This window comes from Artibeus jamaicensis, unplaced genomic scaffold (genome assembly GCF_021234435.1).
Source record: "Artibeus jamaicensis isolate MK-2021 breed Jamaican fruit bat unplaced genomic scaffold, CSHL_Jam_final contig_558, whole genome shotgun sequence".
In the NCBI taxonomy this organism is placed as follows: domain Eukaryota; kingdom Metazoa; phylum Chordata; class Mammalia; order Chiroptera; family Phyllostomidae; genus Artibeus; species Artibeus jamaicensis.
In genome coordinates this window covers 1,106,730-1,124,229 of record NW_026521886.1, presented here as the reverse complement: position 1 = coordinate 1,124,229, position 17,500 = coordinate 1,106,730, and the positions used below count along the sequence as shown (strand labels likewise).

Below are 17,500 nucleotides of genomic sequence, written 5' to 3'. Positions count from 1 at the left end.
TGGAAGGGCATATTGAAGTTCTCTATATTACTTTTATGACTTATCTATAAATTTGAAATTATTTCAAAATAACAAGTAAGATAATAAATGAGTAAGACAGGGGTAGCTATAGTGCTGTGTTTTATGTTTATAAAGTGCCACACACTCGCAGCTCGTCCCACTACTGCTGCTGCCAGCTTCATGCTGAGACCAGGCTTTGCAGCTGACAGATCTGCTCCACGAGTCCCATCAGCCGGAATCCTCAACGGTCCTGAGAAGTGTCATTCCTGTTTCGCGGCTGCTGGAGCTGTGGCTCAGCGAGGACAGCACTTGGCTTTTTCCCTCGTGCAGTCGTATCAGAGGCCAGTTGGTGAGAGGAGAACAAGCTGGTGATACTTTATTATACAGGGAGTTGGCAAAGGACACACTCATTGTTTAAAAAAGATTTTATTTATTTATTTATTTTTAGAGAGAAGGGAAGGGAGTGAGAGAGAAACATCAGTGTGTGGTTGCCTCTTGTGCGTCCTCTACTGGGGACCTGGCCCGCAACCCAGGCATGTGCCCTGACTGGGAATCCTAAAGGCCACCTTTTGGTTTGCAGGCTGGCACTCAATCCACTGAGCCACACCAGCCAGGAGGACACACTCATTTTGGTCAAAGGATCCCCATCAAATATTCCCAGCAATCCACGTGGTGATGCAGCTCACACAGGAACACAACAGCTGATATGTACTGAGAGTATGCAGTGTTGCCAGAGCCATTAAACGAGATGCAAATCCCACAGTGAAAACTGGGATTCTCATGAAGACACAGACTTAGAAAAGGCCCAGCTTCAAAGATTCTGATTTGCACAGACTGAGGACTCCCGTTTCCAGAAGTTCAAAAACCTCCTTTCTTATCTAAATGAGAGAAAAGAAAAAAAGGTTAAGATCAAGAAAAGATGGTCTTGGTGGATCAGTTCAACCACCTGGACCCCCTGGTATTTATGCCAGAGTCAGGGAGGGTGAAAATCCTAACCCATGTTTTACCCAGAGCTGGAATAGTCACACAAATAAAGGATTCGTCTTAAATCATCAGTTTCATTAAAGTGCTCTTTTGTGTGCAGCCACTCAAAACAAAACCTCATATAAGGAAATCTCATACAAAGACACCCAAAGTGTGCCCAAATTATACACAATATTTTGATACAGTATAACTGATAATAACAACATCAACATAATGAAAGCAGCTATGGGCAACAAAGGTTTTTTTTGTTACTATTTCCCCTTATTATTGTAATTAGAAAACTAGTGGTGGATTACTCAGTTTTCACATTAAAAGTGAAATAACCAAATATGGCCTGTGATGGACATCAAACTGATTAAACCAGTTTTGAAAAACCAGTCAGCACAGGGGACAGAGTGCGTGCACGCACGTGCAAGCGGGTAGGAAACTGAGGAAATTCTCTCTTAACATGAACTGATACTGATACAGGGTGCAGCCAGGGGGGCCTCCCAAAAAAAGAAAGGTGTCCAGAATTCAAAGTGTATAGGAATATTGGAGAGACATATAAGATGTCCTCACCGCCCCCCAAGGGATGAATGGAGCCAGGCCATTGAGAGCTGTTTTGCATAGCAACAGTTTTGCAGCTAACCTCTGGAGGAATGGTTATTTAACGTATCTATAACCTTTAACTGGTTTCATAGATATGTTAAATAGCAGTGGCCAGGTTTGGAGCCAGGGAGAAGGTTGGGGCAGGGACTCAAGATGGTAACTAAGGTCTGCACACCTGAGTGAGAAGGGAGTAGCAGGGGGACTCAAGATGGAACTAGCGGGGACTGAGGATGGAACTAGGAGGACTCAAGATGGGAACTAGGGTCTGCGCTCCTGAGTGAGGAGTGCCTGTGTGGGAGCTTGGAAAAGACTGGATCCAAGACATGAAGGGCCCCGGCTTGGCCAGATGAAGAGAGCCACGCGGTTTCAGCAGAGTGAGGACCCCCTCTTGGTGAGGTGAAAGAGGGAGCCACGTGGTTTTGGCAGGGTGCGGACCCCCCTCTTTCCCAGGTGAAAGGGAAAAACCACGCAGCTTTGCCAGAATGGAGATCCCTGCAGCCAGGTGAAGAAGACAGCCACATGCTTTTGGTGGAGTGTGAACTCCTGCAGCTTTGGTGGAAGAGGCCCACATGGCTTTGGGGTGCCCCCTTTGGCCGGGTGGCCTGGAAAACCAAAAGAGACTTTGACTGGAACTGGGTACAAAGGACTCTTGCCAGTGGACCATGAGAGGGTACCCCAGTACTTTGGATTAACTCGAGATCCTGCACAGTGACACAGCTGACGGTGCCAGCGGCCCGAAACACAGACGTGTGCTCTTTTCCTGATTTACGGTACCCGGAGTTGGGACAGTGGGAGAAGGGAGCGCTGTGTGGGTGTAGGTGTACAACCTAAAGGACTTTGATATTTTAGTGGAGGCATTAAGCCTAAATAGCATTAAATAAACATTTTGTTTCCTTTTCACAAATCTCTGGCATTAAGATATGTCTTTCCAATTGGCGGCGGACAGAAGGGCCCAGTAGATTTTAGTATTTTGTTTTTGGGAGGGGCCCCTGTTGTATAGCAGTTTTGGGCATCCCTAGGTGGGCCAAATACTGTATTGCCCCTCCCTCGGACCTCTTGTTCGGTAACAATACCTGATATAATTCACTGATCAATTATAATCATTCTGGGACTACAGATCTATGTGGTGAATGAATTCCTTCGCCATGGCTGGAGGAGTGACTCTAAGTCTCCTCTCCAGTTACCGCCATGATTCGTTCCCTGCTGGTGACTGGCTGGTGACTGGCGGGCAGTCCTGTCTGCTGCTGCACGGGTCCTTTTTTTCTGCAACAGCTACTTGTAAACAATCAATTGGCTAGCTGAAAAACTAGCCTCATGATAATGTGGTTGGTGGCAAATCAATTTTTTCACATGATGATGATAATGAATTGCTTTCATAAATATATGAGCTAATGCTGTGCCCACAAAGGCATTCAGTTTCAATCCGCTGAAAATGTCAAAAATTTTCCCGTGCCCCAAAACCAAAACAGCTTCTAAATTAAGTAAGTGGGATTTAAGGGAATGTAGAGATGTGGGCTGTGAGGCATATTTGTGCCCCCACTGTAACAGGGTGCAGCCGAGAGGGGGGCCCCCCAAAAAGGATTTGGAATGGGGTCCAGAACTACTCAGGGTGTCCAGGAAATATTAAGATGCCCCTCCACCCCGCACAGGAAGGGACAAATGAAGGAGGGCCATTGAGAGCTGTTTTGCATAGCAACAGTTTCGCAGCTAACCTCTGGAATGGTCATTTAACATACCTATAACCTTTAACTAGTGTCATAGATATGTTAAATAGCTGTGGCCATGCCCTGAGCCAGGGGGATGGAAGTGACTTCCACCCAAGACGTAACTGGGGGGCAGGTCTCCTGAGTTACAGCGCCTGTGTGAGAGCTTGGAGAAGATTGGCTCCACGCCATGGGGCCACAGTTGCCCAGACTCACGATGGCAGCCCAGCAAACTTGTAATAACACAGAAATACTGGCAGGTGTAACTGATTGTGGGAGGAGTCAGAAATAGGGGTACAGAGGAAGATTGGCTCGGGGATTTAAACCCAGACACTGCAGTCATGTAAGAGAGAGCCATGAGTTTGGGCAGAGTTAGGACCCCCTCTTGCCCAGGTGAAAGAGAGAGCCACGCAGCTTTGCCGGAATGGAGATCCCTGCAGCCAGGTGAAGAAGAAAGACATGCGCTTTTGGTGGAGTGCGGACCCCTGCAGCTTTGGCAGAAGACGCCCACTCGGCTTTGGGGTGCCCCCTTTGGCCATGTGGCCTGGAAAGCAAGAGAGACTTTGACTGGAAAAATGGGTACAAAGAACTCTTGCCAGTGGATTATGAGAAGGTGCCACATGACTTTGGATTAATTGGAGATCCTGCCTGGATGGTGACACAGCTGATGGTGCCAGTGGCCTGGAAAAACGAACGTGTGCTGTTTTCCTGATTTACGGTACCCGGAGTTGGGACAGAGGGAGAAGGGAGCGCTGTGGGCACCTGTGGTTGTACTAAAGGACTTTGATATTTTTATGGGGACATTGGGTCACTGCTTTAAGTCTGTACAGCTTTAAATAAACCTTTCCTTTCCTTTTCACAAATCTCTGGCATTGAGAGATGTCTTTCCTCTGGCGATGGACAGACGATTGGGCCCAGTAGGGGGTCCGGAAGGTATTAGTATACCATCCTCTGAAGTCCAGGGCCTGGTGTATCTGTTCTGTAACACCACCTCCAAGTACATTTAAAAGGATGAAAGGCCAAGGCGATCGTGACTCTAAAGCGAGGCACGGGAAATGTGCCCTGTCCTCCAGATCTTCCTGTTTCTGAAAGGCCAGTAGAGGTGTGGTACCAGGGGGCAGAAGCCGCTGGCCATTTAATGAAGAATGAAACTGATTCCTAGAAAACACTCAGAAAGGGCAGAAGTGTGTGTAAGGGGTGAGATGGCTGCTGTAATTGTTACGTTACAATAACTGTCAAAGGCTAGGATGTGCTGGTTCCTCATGTCAAAGGCTTTGTTACTGTATTTGAACTCAAGTTAAAAAAAAAAGGTTAAAGGCAATTGCTGGTTACACAGTACCTCGGGAATGTCCATCATCCTCCGCAACTTCTGATCTCTCCAATTCCAGTCAAAAACCAGAAACTTTAAGGGGTTCAAGTTAAGGCCACCTGAAAGACAGGGAGAGAGTTACTGCGGTAAAGATGTCGTGATATAAGCTAATTAAAATAATTTTTTGTTCTCCTGGCTGCTTTTTGCTTCATTTGCTGTCCTCTTCCCCAGAAACTAATCTTTGCTCATTAAACGCTGTCCTTGCCCGATGGAAAACAAATGCAGCTCTGAGAGGACTTACTCTCCTTGTAATCTTATCACTGATTCTGAGAGCAGCAGAGAAGCCGCTCTTGCTAAACTTGTCCAGTGCTCAAGTGCTGGCAAAGAATCAATCCTGAGCCTCCAGGAAGGCCCAGAGGGTGAGTTTCATTCTTGTCAGGGATTTGATAAGATTCCTGCAGTTTGCGGTAGCAGCCCTGCAGAGGAGTTGAGTCTACTGGAGTCCGTGTGACTGAGGAGGTGAGTGGGCAAAAGGATGAGGATGGGGTTGGGAGGTAAATTTTGGGAAGAAAAGAAAGTTAAGGTGGATGGGCCATACGCAGAGGCTGATCTCCTTTGGGGAGATGGCTAAACCGCCTAAGGACTCCATTTCCACTGTGGTTGGTCCTTTTGATACAGGGTGCAGCCAAAGGGGGCCCCCCCAGAAAAAGATTTGGAATGGTGTCCAGAATTCAAAGTGTATGGGAATGATGGAGAGACATATAAGATGTCCTCACCCCACCCCCACAGGTGTGAGTTGGGGGGGAAGGGACAGTTTTGCACAGCCACAGCCTTGCAGCTAATCCATGGCATTGTCTTTTAACATATCTATAGCCTCTGGCGGTCACTTGGATATGTTAAATGGCTGTGGCCAGGCTTGGAGCTAGGGGGATGAAGTCACTTCCCCCCAAGATGTAACTGGGGGCAGGTCCCCCCAAGTTACAGCGCTTGCGTAGGGGCTTGGAGAAGATTGGCTCGAGGACATGGGATGATTACTGCCCAGACTAACGATGGCAGCCCAGTAAACTTGTATTAATACAGAATACTGGCAGGTGTAACTGATTTTGGGAGGAGTCGGAAATAGGGGTACAGAGGAAGATGGGTGCTGGGATTTAAGAGCCAGGCACGGCAGCCATTGGGAGAGAGCCACGCGGTTTCAGCAGAGTGAGGACCCCCTGTTGGTGGGGTGAAAGAGGGAGCCACGTGGTTTTGGCGGAGTGTGGACCCCCTCTTCCCAGGTAAAAGGGAAAAAACCACGCAGCTTTGCCAGAATGGAGATCCCTGCAGCCAGGTGAAGAAGACAGCCACATCCTTTTGTTGGAGCGCGGACTCCTGCAGCTTTGGTAGAAGAGGCCCACGCGGCTTTGGGGTGCCCCCTTTGGCTGCGGGGCCTGAAAAGCAACAGAGACTTTGATTGGAACTGGGTACAAAGGACTCTTGCCAGTGGACCATGAGAGGGTACCACAGTACTTTGGATTAACTCGAGATCCTGCACAGTGACACAGCTGACGGTGCCAGCGGCCTGCAACACAGACGTGTGCTCTTTTCCTGATTTACGGTACCCGGAATTGGGACAGCGGGGGAAGGGAGCGCTGTGTGGGTGTAGGTGTATAACCTAAAGGACTTTGATATTTTAGTGGTGGCATTAGGCCTAAATAGCATTAAATAAACATTTTGTTTCCTTTTCACAAATCTCTGGCATTAAGAGATGTGTTTCCAATTGGCGGCGGACAGAAGGGCCCAGTAGATTTTAGTATTTTGGTTGTCGGGAGGGGCCCCTGTTGTATAGCAGTTTTGGGCATCCCTAGGTGGGCCGAATATTGTATTGCCCCTCCCTTGGACCTCCTCTTGTTCGGTAACACTTTCTGTCTGGAGAAAGTAATGGAATGTGGCTCCAGGGTACCTCCGGATTGTCTGAGTCTCAGAGGCCGCAGAGCTGTTCGAAGAGCTGGACACAGTTAGCTCTTCGAACTCCCCATGAGCTGCCCCAGCGCCGAGCTGTTCCGTGTTTCACGGGGAAACACAACCGAAGCCCTCCTTCACGGAGCTGCAGCACTTCCCCTCAACTTTCCTCTGGGGTTACTTCAGTATTTTCCTCTCTGCCCAAAAGAATTTTTCATGCTTCTTATAATTACAATGCCTCCTGTATAGCTCTCTGAAAAATTAAAAATGGTAACGAATGACAATGGGTTGACATTCTTCCCTTAAAAATAATTCACTGCTGGTGGCAGAGCAAACACACAACCTCTCCAGAAGGCAACCAGGCAGTTCAGAATAGAGGCTTTCAAATGTTTCCCACTTGGTAGAATAATTTTCCTTCTATGGTATACCCCAATAAAAATATCAGAAATTTAAACACAGTTACTTGCCAAGATGATCACTACATTATTATTTATAATAGCAAAAAATCAGAAACAATCCAAATAGTCTGGCATGATAGAACTGAAAAAAAAAAATCTAACTTGGTTTTAACATGCGAAATATACAATGAACTTGTCTAACTCAACAGCAAAAAACAATCTGATTTAAAAATGAACAGAGGAACTAAATACATTTTTTTCCAAAGAAGACATCCAAAATGGTGAAGAAGTACAGGAAAAGTACTAATAATCAGGGGAATGTGAATAAATACTACAGTGAGACATCGCCTCCCACCCATTATCAAAAAGGCAAAAGACAACAAGTGCTGGCGAGGTAGTGGAGAAAAGGACCCCTTGTACACTGCTAGTGGGAATGGAAATTGGTGCAGCCACTACAGAAACCAGTACGGGAAGTTTCTCGGGACATTGAAAAAGTTATTACCATAAGATCTGGCAGTACCATTTCTGGGTATATAGTCAAAGGAAGTGAAATTACTATCTTGAAAAGATCTCTGCACCTCCATGTTCACTGCAGCATTATTACAACAGCCAAGAAATAAAAACCATCAAACTGTCCATTAATGAGTGAGTGACTAAAAAAAAGTGACATGCATATACAATAGAATATTGTTCAGCCATAAAAAAAGGAAATCCTGTCATTTGCAACAAGATGGATAAACCTTAAGGGCATTATACTAAGTGAAATAAATCAGAGGAAGACAAATATTGTTTGACCTCACTTATATGGGCAGTCTAGAAAAACCAAACTTACAGATACAGAGAAGAAACTGATGTTTGCCAGAGGTGGGGGTGGGGAGAATATCCAAAAGTGGTCAAAAGACAAAAATTTCCAGTTATAAGATAAAAAGTAAATTCTAGGATTTAATGTACAGCATGGTGGTATAGTTAACTGTATATGTGAAAGTTGCTAGAAGAGTAGATCTTCACAATTTTCACAAGAAAAGAAATGTAACTATGTGAGGTGACTGGTGTTAGCGAACACTGGAAACTAACACATGGAACTAACACATGGAAAACCACCTGCACTCCTGGAAAGGGAGAGGTGACTCTTTGGCTGGGGCTCATGGGGGACAGGGTATCCATCCCTGGCCTCTCCTGGGGCCCAGCTGAGCTCTGCCAATTCTGTGTCTCACACATGGACTATGAGCACGTCTCGTCTGTTCCTTCATTTTCACCGACTTTTATGTTCACAAGATGAAAGTGCAAACTTCTACCCTGGCTGGTGTGGCTAAGTGGATTGAGTGTCAGCCTCTGAACCAAAAAGTCTCCGGTTCAATTCCCAATCAGGGCACATGGGTGGGTTGTGGGCCAGGTCCCACAGGGGGTGTGTGTGAGGCAACTGATCACTGTATCTCTTGTACATTGATGTTTCTCTCCTTCTCTTTCTCCCTCCTTTTCCCTCTCTCTAAAATAATAATAAATAAAAAAGATAGCTGAATTCTCATACCTATTAGAAAAAAATCCGAACTCCTTAGCTTACTGTTGCAGGTCCTTCCTCCACAGTCTTTTTTTTTTTAATTTTTAGAATTTAATTATAGTTCAAGTACAGTTTTCTTCCACAGTCTTTCCCACTGAATCAATGGCTAGTACAGCCCATGAAGTCTCCAAGGAACAAAGGCGGTCTCTTTCATATAAATAACAACTAATATTTGTTGCATTCTTAAGGTATAACACTCACTGTGTTGAGCTCTTTATTGGCATTCAATTTTTATACTAATCCTTTGAGAAAGGTGCAATTATTATCTCTGTTATTTGGACAGAGTAACAAGTTTGGAAAGGTTGAGGAGCTTGTCACGGTCACAGAGCCGGTGTGGTACGTTGCTGGACCCAGGATCTAGATCAGGAGGCCCGAGTCCATAACAGGGGCTCTTAAACCCAACACCGATTTGCTCACTTACCACCTCCTCCAGACACACACACGCATCTCTGCCTGCCCTTCTGTGATCCAGCTGTTCTCCCATTCCTGAATGCTCTTCTCATATCTGCACACCTCAAAAATCCTATTTCAATCCTCCCCATTCTTTAAAGATCAGTTAAAAACTCTTTCCTCTGTAAAGCTTTCCCTGCAGATTCAGGAACCACGTCACTCTCCCTCATTTCAACTCTTCTAGCCTCAGAAGTGCTCACCTGGCCCTTGGCCCTTACTGTCCCTTTACACACTTATCTCTTCAACAGGATCAGCAACTCCCTGACTGGGAAAGGCCCAGGAACTGGGAAGGCCTAAGCTGAGTGACTTTGGGAGGCTCAACCCTCAAGAGCTTTAGTTTTCTCTGCTAAGAAATAAGAATGCCAGTCTGCAAGGATGTTTTGAATGATAAAGGAGATCAATGTAAGCTTGTCAAGAACACCATTAAGTACAAATAAGAACTCAAAAAATATTTGTTTCCCTTCCTCATCTGGGGCCTCCAGCTTGTTACGTGTAATTATAAAAAGCCCTGTATACAGTGTGTTCATTAACTGAATAGGTTTTATCTGGAGAGAAACACTACTGTACTGGAACACATTACTGCTAGATATTTTAAAAAACATGGAATAGCTCCTGTCAGTTATAAAACAATGTTGTATTACTATATTAAATAAGTAATTTGGAAATGAGCAATGACAAGGAATCATCAATCTGTCTGGCAGGCATAACAGGTAATAAGATCATCAGCAGGTCAGCAGATGGATGTTGTCTGGAATACTTTCTGGGTAAAGCACTAAAAGCAGAAAAGTGCATTTGAGAGAAATATTCTAGAATACTAGTATTTCATCCACAGGAACTTCATTTTTGTTTCAACATGGTTTATATACCAGTTCTTAAGTGGAACGGGAGTCTGGGAGAACAAAGCCTCAATTAAGTGAGAGGGAAATACTCAACACATCCAGTTCTACAAATTCCAGAGGGTGCAAACTGATGGAATTAATTGTAGATCCACTAACCTGCTTAAAGCAGTTGAAACCTGAATGTATTCAGGTGGGCACGTGTACTGCCATTTGCCACAGTCCTTATCATTATTCCCTATTCCACCTGCTGGCTGACTGTAGAGACTGAGGGCAGTTTCCAACTTCTGAATTAACACAGAGATCTGGTTTCATACATCACACATGTGGTATCCCAAAACTCACATGGGGCTGAGGCAAACTCCTAGCTCTGAAGAGTATCACTGGCTCTTTTCATACCTTGTTTAACGAGTTCTTTAATCCTCCCTGGAGTTCCTACACCCAGGTGCACGGCACGCTTCTCCAGCAACTTTACCTGCTCCCGGACCTATTTCAAGATGGAAGAGAATAAAGAGAATTGTGATTTGAGGCAGACTACCATTTATTCTCATATAAATGTGGCCTTCGTCCACAGAGTCTGACTCACAACTCCCCAAGCCCTTGCAATTTCCTATGTGTTGAGAGTGATAAAATTGTCTTTTGTTATTTGAATGAGGTGACTTTTGGGAGCACCTGAGGATGGGGACTGGGTCCAGGAAAACCAACCATGTAATTAGAGGGTTGGAACTTTCAGTCCCACCCCCAACCTCCAGGGAGAGGAGAGGGGCTGAAGGTTGAATCAACTGCCAATGGCCGGTGATTTAGTCAATCATTCCTATGTATTGAAACCTCCATAAAATACTGGAGAGGAAGGTGTGTGACGAATTTCCGGGTTGGAGAACACGTGGAGACTGGGGAGTGTGTTGTGCCTGGAGAGGGCATGGAAGCTCATACTCTTTCCCATACCTTCCATGTGGAAAGTATGTGCCCTATGTGTCTTCCATCTGGCTGTTCCTTAGTTACGTGCTTTTATAACAAACTGGTGATCTAGTAAGTAAAATGTTTTCTGAGTTTTGTGAGCTGCTTTAGCGAATTAATTGAATTCAAAGGAGGGGGTGGTAGGAACCTCTAATTTACAACCAGTTGGTCAGAAGTATAGGTAACAGCCTGGGCTTGCTACTGGCGTATGAGATTTGGGGTTGGGGATGTCTATGCAGTCTTGCAGGACCAAACCCTTAACCTGTGAAATCTGATGTGTCTGTAGGTAGATAATATCAGAACTGAGTTGCATTGGAGGACATCAGGTTTGTGGTGTCCAGAGCATTTCCTGGATGTATGAGGAAGTACCTCTCCCATGTATTTCAAAGAGTCATTAGAAAGTATAATCAATCATATGCCAATTTCGAGCATTTTATGTAAAAGTTAAGAAAGTTAAAGAGCAAAAGGGTCCTTGTCTAGGGTCAACTTCTAGGGCAAAGAAGGTTAATATCGAGATAGAAGAAAACTGGTAAATCTTCAAAGAATCCAGGGGTCAAACCTCAGCTGCTGTAGAGGAACCTTGGAGCATGGAGGAGTAGAGTAGTGACTGCTGGGTGGAGAGGCGGGAGTGCAGAGGCAGGAACGCAAAGAAAACCAGAATCATTAAGCATGTTATGTAAGGAGGCACCAAAGAAAATGCTTGCTAAGGAGATAAGTAGAGATTGGAGGGAAAAGCTGGTCTACAAATGACCTGTAAGGATCACTGACATCTCCCACCAAGAACCACAGGCCCTTTGCTTACCTTTATGTGTTTTGCAAATAATTTCATAACTTTGCTGTCTCCTCTGAATGATGTCATTGACCTAATGAAAAGGAATAGATTAATCCATACAAAAAGTCGCTCATTCTGGGCTATTTTGACAACTTAAGTATTATAGCTTACTTTATTCAAAAAAATATGTGCATTTATGTATGTATATATGTGCATATGTACCTGTATTTTATGTGTACACACACATAAAAATTCTGAGATTTTCAGGTTACCCATCTCTGAATTGAAAGTGGGGTAGCCTTTTAATCAAGCTTGTAACTCTCACACTTAAGGTTAGCTTTACTTAGTTCCCCTTGATCATTGAAACACAGATCTACATTTTACTTGCAGAACAATTTCTGTATTTCAGGTCCCTGGCAGAGAATTTATCTTCAACCTCTACAGTATATTTCTCATACAATATTTGGTTGTGAGAACGACTGGGGTGGCCAAAAAGTTCATTCATTTTTTTCTGTAAAATAAAATATATAATTTTTATTTTCACCAATAACTTTATTGATTTGGATGTTTTGAATATGTCAGCTACCTCCTGCGTCTAGTGGGTAGAGGCTGGGGGTGCTGCTAAACATTTTCCAATGCATAAGACAGCCCCACAGCAAAAACTTCGCAAACCACTTCTGACACGTTCGATCAGTCACATCACTTCCTGCATATACTGCAAATCTTTTTTGATGTTTCAGTTGTGTTTTCACCTTGCTTGAGATAATAAAGCATAATACACTGAAACTGTTGTGTATCTTCTTCCATTTCCATATATAAATGGCCACACAAAAATTCACCAGTTTTTATTTATTTTTTTAATATTTTGTTTATTTTTAGAGAGAAGGAATGAAGGAAAAAGAAAGGGCGAGGAACATCAGTGTGTAGTCGTCTCTCATACACCCCCAACTGGGGACCTGGCCTGCAACCCAGGCATTTTCCCTGGCTGGGAATTGAACTGGTAACCTTTTGGTTTGCAGGCTGACACTAAATCCACTGAGCCACAACAGGCAGGGCTGATTTTTTTAAAAAAATGCTTGTTGATATGACAACTGTCACAATAGTCTAACAAAATTGTTTTGAATGAAGTTAAAGACAAGAAAGCACTGCTAGAGCCCTCACCCGGAAAAAACTAAATGAGCTTTTTGGCCAGCACAGAATCATACAGCAGTGGTGCCAGCCTGTGCTCTGTGGAGCCCAGGGGCACGCACAAAAGTTGTTTGTGGTTGAGGGGGAGACGGGGATGAGGCGACTGGGAGTGGCAAGACAGCTCATGTCCTTCATCAGAGCAACCCACTTCTATTCACTGTGCAGACTGAGCTTCTCCATAAATTTTATATGTAGATAAGCTTCTCTTATAAATGGGTATAAAATAACAAAATCTTTTAGTTGATGTTTGGGGCAAGAACCACCATGGTAAAACTGCTCAAGAGTATTTCTTTCCTTTATATATCATTATGTTTTGGGAAATATTATTGACCAATAGGAGCCTATGAGTTCACAAATAGTAAATCATGTTATACAAATTCTCTTGCACTTGATTTTTATTTATATATAAGTTTTCTCCATGGCAAGGTTAAGCAGGAAGACAATTTAGGGGACATATTTAACATAACTCATGGTTCTCAAGGGAGCAGATTTTTACAAAAGTCAGAATTATTCATCATTAGTCTTTATGAATAGGGCTCATTGTGCTTGCTCAAAAGTCACCTTTTACAAATCACCTAACCTAGAAATAGATCCTAGTATTTGCTTGGGGACTCAGAAAAACACTGAGAATTGGTAAATGAGGTGCGACAACACAGCGCTTTTATGCCCCTCAGAAAGGCCTTTATGTATAGTAAACATTCAAATCAATTTGACAACTTGCTTTTAAGAGGCCACCTTGAGGCTAATGTCTTTGTCATTAGTGTCTGAATATGAAATAGGTTCTGTGGCTGTAGATTTTAAAACACTGAAAAGTCTATGTAAACTCCTGTGATTTCAAATACAGCTTCCCAGGAGCAGATGGAGTCGTGAATATCAATTATGTTTAAAACAGAAATAGTTGAAAGATCACTTTTGTGTGTGCCTAATGGGGAATGGAGAGTTTGAATGACTATTAACAAAGCTTAATAATGAATACTTTTCTAAATTTATGATCAAATTTGTTCATTTGGAAAAACAGATTCTGAATAATTACCAAATGTCTACATTTGCACCTTAGTTTACTTGATAAAGTTCCTCTTTTTCAGGACTTAAGTTTTACTTCACTTTGTCTTGTGTCAGAACCTGGCACAGAGCCCACCGTGGGCGAGGGCAAGTGTCAGAAAATCCCCCTTCACTGTGATGGCCCTTCTCTGACGGCTGAGTGTCACCGGATCCAGCAGGGGCCTTTTCATGGACTCTACACAACTACAGTAAGTGAAAAAGTAAGTGAAAGAAACGCTAAAAGCACTGCCAAATTATCTTTAAAGCCTAATTTTTACATTTAAACTTCGGCCCATTTGGAATTTATCTTGGTATGAGAAGTGAGTGAGATTTGCTACCTACTTGTTCCAGCACAAGTAGGTATTAAATAGTGTATTAAATAATCCATCTTTCCCTACTGATTTGTTACCTTTGCCACAGGCTACATTTTCATATATATATGGGTCTTTATCTGAACCTTCAGTTCTGTTCCACTGATCTGTCTGTCATTCATGTGCTAGTCCCACACTGTAACGTGATTTTTTAAAAAATCTGATATTATAAGGCATAGTATCTGCTCACAGTATCTTTTTCAGTATTTTCCTGAGGCCCTATTTCTTCTTATAACTACTTAGAAACAGTTTAGTGTAAAAACAATTCTTTTGGAGTTTCTTTGGGAATCTGCGGAACTTGTAGATTATCCTAGGTAAAACAATCTTCCCAACATTGAGTCAGATTATTCAAGAATCTAGTTTGGTTTTTTGTTTGTTCAAGGTCTTCTGCATCACGAGTACAGTATTTCCCTTATACGGGCTTTGGTAAGTTTGTTTCTTGGTGCTGTTTTCTTACTTTAAATTAGATCTCCCTTCTGTTTTTCCTTCTGACTGGTTCCTGCTCCCATGCGCTCTGTTCTCACCCTGCCCTCTGCAGCGTGTGCTCCCCCGCAGTGGCCAAAGCCACGCTTTAGAATGAGTGTTCCGATCACCCTCACTGTCCCCTCTGCCTGGAGTGCTCTTACATGTCTGCTTGCCTTTCTCCTTCACTTTGCTTACGGCTCTGCTCAAATGTCTTCTCTGTGGGGAAGCTTTCTGGAACTACCCTTTTAAAAGAAGCCCCCATCCACTTCTATCCCTTTGTCATGCTGTATTTTTTTCTTATACAACTTACCGCTACCTGACATTATAATGTATATTGACTTTTTATTGTCTGTGTTCCTCACGGAAAGTTCTATGAGAGAGTGGACTCTGTTTGGTTCACGCTCTGTAGTCCATCTCCAGGTACACAGGACGCATCAGTTTGGCACATATCGGTTATTCAGAAAACGTTTACGAATGACAGGCAATGCTTCCAACCTAATGAGCTCCAGGGCTCGGACGGCAGAGCTGCAGATGATCAGCATCAGGACTGATTTCTTCTCAGTATGGTTTTTCCGAAGCTTTGCCCACTTAGGACAGACTGAAAAAAGACCATAAGAAAAATATTATTCTAAATGTGGCAAAATAGGGCCCCCAGAGTTGAGTGTTCTCCAATTACTTCTTTGTTAGTGTTTAAGTAAAATAAAACATAATGAGCACTATTTAGATTGTACTTGCTGGTTATTCTAGGTATTAGATTAAAGAGAAACATCATTAACTTACAACACAAAACATATATTATGCCAAGTAGCTAAATGTGACTAGTTTCAAGACTAAGTAAAAAAAAAGTTTGGAATAATGCATTTGCAATATTTTAATGTTTGATGCTTGAAGGCAAGATTGAGTAGGAGAAGAAATATGATTCAATAATATTTACTTTTAAAGGGACACAGCACAAAATATAAAATGAAAATGACATTAAAATAATAGCAAACATTTGTTAAACAGTGACATTATATCAGGCACTTTACATGCATTCTCTTGTTTGATGCTAACCCAGTGAGGTTGATTTGATTATCTACATTTATATTTGCTGAATTTGGGGCTGAGAAAGGTTTGTAAACTCAAGCTGAGAGTCATCAGAACTGATTAGAGTTTGAAAGAAGAATGCTAAATCTCTGAAAGTTACATCTAAATTATTTCATTATTGGTTACAAACAAATGACTAGCTTGTGTGAATAATCTAGTTATTACTGACTACAACACAATACATATTGAAAAAGTCAAATTAGATTGACTCTGTAATACCCAAGGTCAGAGTTCTAAAGATGTGAACAGAATTTCAGAATCTCCTGGCTGGAGCAGAGGTCAGACAGTCCCCTTCCTTATCTTTCAGATAAGAAAAGTAAGTCCCAAAGAGTACTCGGTGACTTGTCCTAGGTCCAACAGAAAATTAGCGGGGACCTGAGGTTAGAACAGTAATTAGCATCTGGATTCCTAGACCAATACTTCCAATGTGTTATAAAACAAAATGAGACCAAATCCCAAATTACCAAAGCCAGAGCAAAACAAGAATAAAGTTAAATAAATAAAAATTAATATCAAGAGACACACAAAAAATCCATTTAAGATCCATTTAAGATCCTGCATTTAAAATCCACTTAAGGTGGAAACTTTTTTTTAAAGGTGAAAAGTTTATTTTCAATGTAGTTTTGACAGTTTTTAAACATACTGAACTTATGTTTTAATGTAAAAACAACTTGGTGAATAATTTTTTTAAATGAGAGTTTACTTACTTTCTTTTAGGTACGATGAAAGACTGTGAGTCAAATCGTTGGCCTTGAGGAAACAGGAGTCTAGAAACATGAGAAACATGCTTTGTTGAGAATTTTGCAAACGAACATAATAAAAATAGATTAAATGTAAAGAGTGTTTTTTTGAATGGGGTTCAAAAAATAAATAAAAATAGTTAAAATAAAATAAAATACTAATTAATAATTTTATAAAATAGTAAAAATAAATAATAAACAAAAATAGTTAAAATAAAATAATAAAACACTTATTAATAATTTTATAAAATAATAAAAATAATTAAAAATAGGTTAAATGTAAAGAGTGTTTTTTGAACAGGGTAAAAATTAGTGATTTGGGGGCTCATTATATATTTTAAAGTCTTGTCTAGTATTTAAGACAATAGCAGCAGCAACAACAAGTAAACTTTATCCCTAGTTTCACAGAATAGTGAAATAAAAGCTATTGTATTATTCATTGGAGTATTGAAGCATCTTTATTTTTCAAATCCATAGAACAGACAATGTACAAAGGCAAAGCTGAAACAGCTAACAAATCTACGCGGAGGTGTTCAAACTCACTAGTCATCACAGGCATGCAGATGAGGACACAATAACTTTTACACACACACGAGGAGGGCAACTGTTGGATGTAGAACACCAAGTGCCGTCTAGAGTGCTGGGTGACAGAAACTCCCATGAACTGCAGGTGAAGGTGCAGGCTGGTGCAGCTATTCTGCAAAGTAGTAAAAATAGGACGCATACCACCCCATGACCCCAGGATTACATTTCTGAGTAAATAACGGAAAGAAATTCTTGTGTGGTCTGTAAAGCAACATACACAAGTATATTCACCCCAGCATTATTTGTGATAGTGGGGAACTGGAAGGGACCTAGGTGTCCATATCTGAGAACATGGATGAGTAACAGGTGATAGATGAAGTCGCTGGAATACTATGTAGCATTTTGAAGCACTCAACTAGATGTTTGTAAAGCCATATAGGCATATATAAAAAAAGTGTTAAGTCGGGAAGACACAGAATGAGTGGTTCAGTACAACATCATTTAGAAAAATTGTAAAATGTACACACCTAGAGCAACATGACATATTTCACGTTTAAAACCACTGATACAGAGTGAATGCCTATAGGG

At 42.2% G+C, this 17,500-nt stretch overlaps 1 protein-coding gene across 6 annotated transcripts in view; it reads right to left on the bottom strand.

Annotated features, from left to right (window-relative positions):
* Positions 1-410: 410 nt before the first annotated feature.
* CMSS1 (cms1 ribosomal small subunit homolog) overlaps positions 411-17,500 on the bottom strand; it is a 378,052-nt gene continuing 360,962 nt past the window's right edge. For all 6 annotated transcript variants that reach the window (XM_037160856.2, XM_053670234.1, XM_053670232.1 and 3 more), the window contains exons 5-10: positions 16,355-16,414; positions 15,057-15,159; positions 11,527-11,587; positions 10,167-10,254; positions 4,615-4,703; positions 411-878 (exon numbers count right to left, since the gene is read on the bottom strand). In XM_037160856.2, coding sequence (XP_037016751.2) covers positions 795-878; positions 4,615-4,703; positions 10,167-10,254; positions 11,527-11,587; positions 15,057-15,159; positions 16,355-16,414 — 485 coding nt within the window. In that variant the 3' untranslated portion in view covers positions 411-794. The remainder of the gene's footprint in view (positions 879-4,614; positions 4,704-10,166; positions 10,255-11,526; positions 11,588-15,056; positions 15,160-16,354; positions 16,415-17,500) is intronic.